This window comes from Thermobia domestica, chromosome 13 (genome assembly GCF_964235325.1).
Source record: "Thermobia domestica chromosome 13, izTheDome1.hap1.1, whole genome shotgun sequence".
NCBI lineage: Eukaryota > Metazoa > Arthropoda > Insecta > Zygentoma > Lepismatidae > Thermobia > Thermobia domestica.
Window position 1 is genome coordinate 87,844,817 of NC_137466.1, and position 1,747 is coordinate 87,846,563.

General features: G+C 35.2%; 1 protein-coding gene across 1 annotated transcript; it reads left to right on the forward strand.

Moving 5' to 3' along the window:
* The first annotated feature begins 936 nt into the window (after positions 1 to 936).
* LOC145667663 (uncharacterized) lies at positions 937 to 1,521 on the forward strand. Its single transcript, XM_081735121.1, has one exon. The coding sequence runs from the start codon at positions 937 to 939 to the stop codon at positions 1,519 to 1,521; it is 585 nt and encodes a 194-aa protein (XP_081591247.1).
* The last annotated feature ends 226 nt before the right edge of the window (positions 1,522 to 1,747 follow it).

The window sequence follows — 1,747 nt, forward strand, 5'->3', positions numbered from 1 at the left end:
ATGTCTAATTAAATATAAACACATTTCATAACTTCGTGAATAATTTTAATACGGTTTTTATTAGTTATACAAATGCATTTTAGATTTAGGTCATATTTGAGATGGAAAAACCATATTTTGTTTATGTTTTACGCAAGTTTCATTTATTCCCAGAAATAAATTTGTCATTGTTGGCAACGGAAAGAAAATCAATCAGTTTTTCTCTTTATGGAGTCAGCAATGTGTTGTGATCGATTATTCAGAGATTAAAGATATTTATTTAGGACAAAATAATTTTGTAAATTTCTTAATTCCTTTAGGAATTCGATAAATTTGTGTGTAAGGGGGGGGGGGGTCATTCATTCATAAAGTGTGTCCCAGAAAAAAATGTAACAACTTGTTAAAATAAGTTCTCGTAAATAACAAGTAGAACAGGACTCATTTCATTGTGTACTTGAAGCTTGCAGTTGTGAGTAGTGCTGTAGCTAGTAGACGTGTGGCGTTGTCAAACAGTCGTGCAAGATGGCATCAAAACAACTACAGACACGTAAACAAGTGATTTACAAATATGAAGAAAATCCTGAACGATCATATGCATCCATAGCAAAAGAACTTAAATTGAATAGGAAAACCGTAAGGGACATTATTCTCCGTTTCAAGATACATTAATGTGTGACAGGAAGAAAGGGAGTGGAAAGAAAGCTGGTGTAAGTGACAGTGCATTAGTGCGAAAAATTGTGAGTGCACATCGAAGAAATCCAGCACGTCTGTACGCAGAATGGGTGAAAGGTATTATACAACAAAGTCAATTGTACAGAGGATTAAAAAACAGCAAGATTTAAAGTCGTTTCGAGCTGTTAAAGTGCCGGACAGAAGCGAGACACAACAAAATATTGCAAAAATGCGTGCACGAAAACTGTATGCGAATATGCTTCGCAATTTTCGAGGTGTCTCATTATGGATGACGAAACTTATGTTCTGGCCGACAGTCAGCAACTGCCAGAACCAAAATATTATGTGGCAAAGAGTCGAATAGACGTTTCTACAGACGTAAGAACCAAACGCACAGCAAAATTTCCACTAAAGTTCTTGATATGGCAAGCAATTTGCTCCTGTAGAAAGAAAAGTGAGGTGTTCATCACTTCAGGGACAATTAATCAGGATATTTACATATCAGAATGTTTAGAAAACCGGCTTTTGCCGTTTATTAGGCAACATAATGCTAATATTATTTTCTGGCCCGATTTGGAAACTCCTCATTACAGTTGCAGGACTTTAGTATGGTATGAAGACAATAATGTGAACGTTGTGCCGAAGGCTGCCAATCCACCAAACTGCCCTGAACTTCGCCCCATTGAAATATATTGGGCAGCAATGAAAAGAAAGTTGAAGGAGAGCACCGTAGCAGCGAAGAGCGTGCAAGAATTCAAACGGCAGTTGAAATGTGCTAGTGATAAATTGGACAAAAACTTTGTAAATCGCCTTATGTCGCGTATTAAAGCAAAACTCATTCGTTTTTTTTTTTCTGGACGTATTGATTAGTGTTCTTTGGTGGTAGAAACGAACATACACACCCCAAAATATGTACAGAACATCTTCTCACATCATTACATTTTTTTTGTTTTTCTATTCATGAATGTTTTGTTACATTTTTTTCTGGGACACACTTTATTTTAGATCATATTCTGTAATTTTAAAGTATAAATGAATGAATATTCTCAAAGCTGTATGGTCATTAAAATCCGAACTCTAATTATTATTATTATTA

What these genes read in the sequence shown, in the direction of transcription:
- LOC145667663 (XM_081735121.1), top strand. Translation starts at nt 937, where the DNA reads ATGGATGACGAAACTTATGTTCTGGCCGACAGTCAGCAACTGCCAGAA.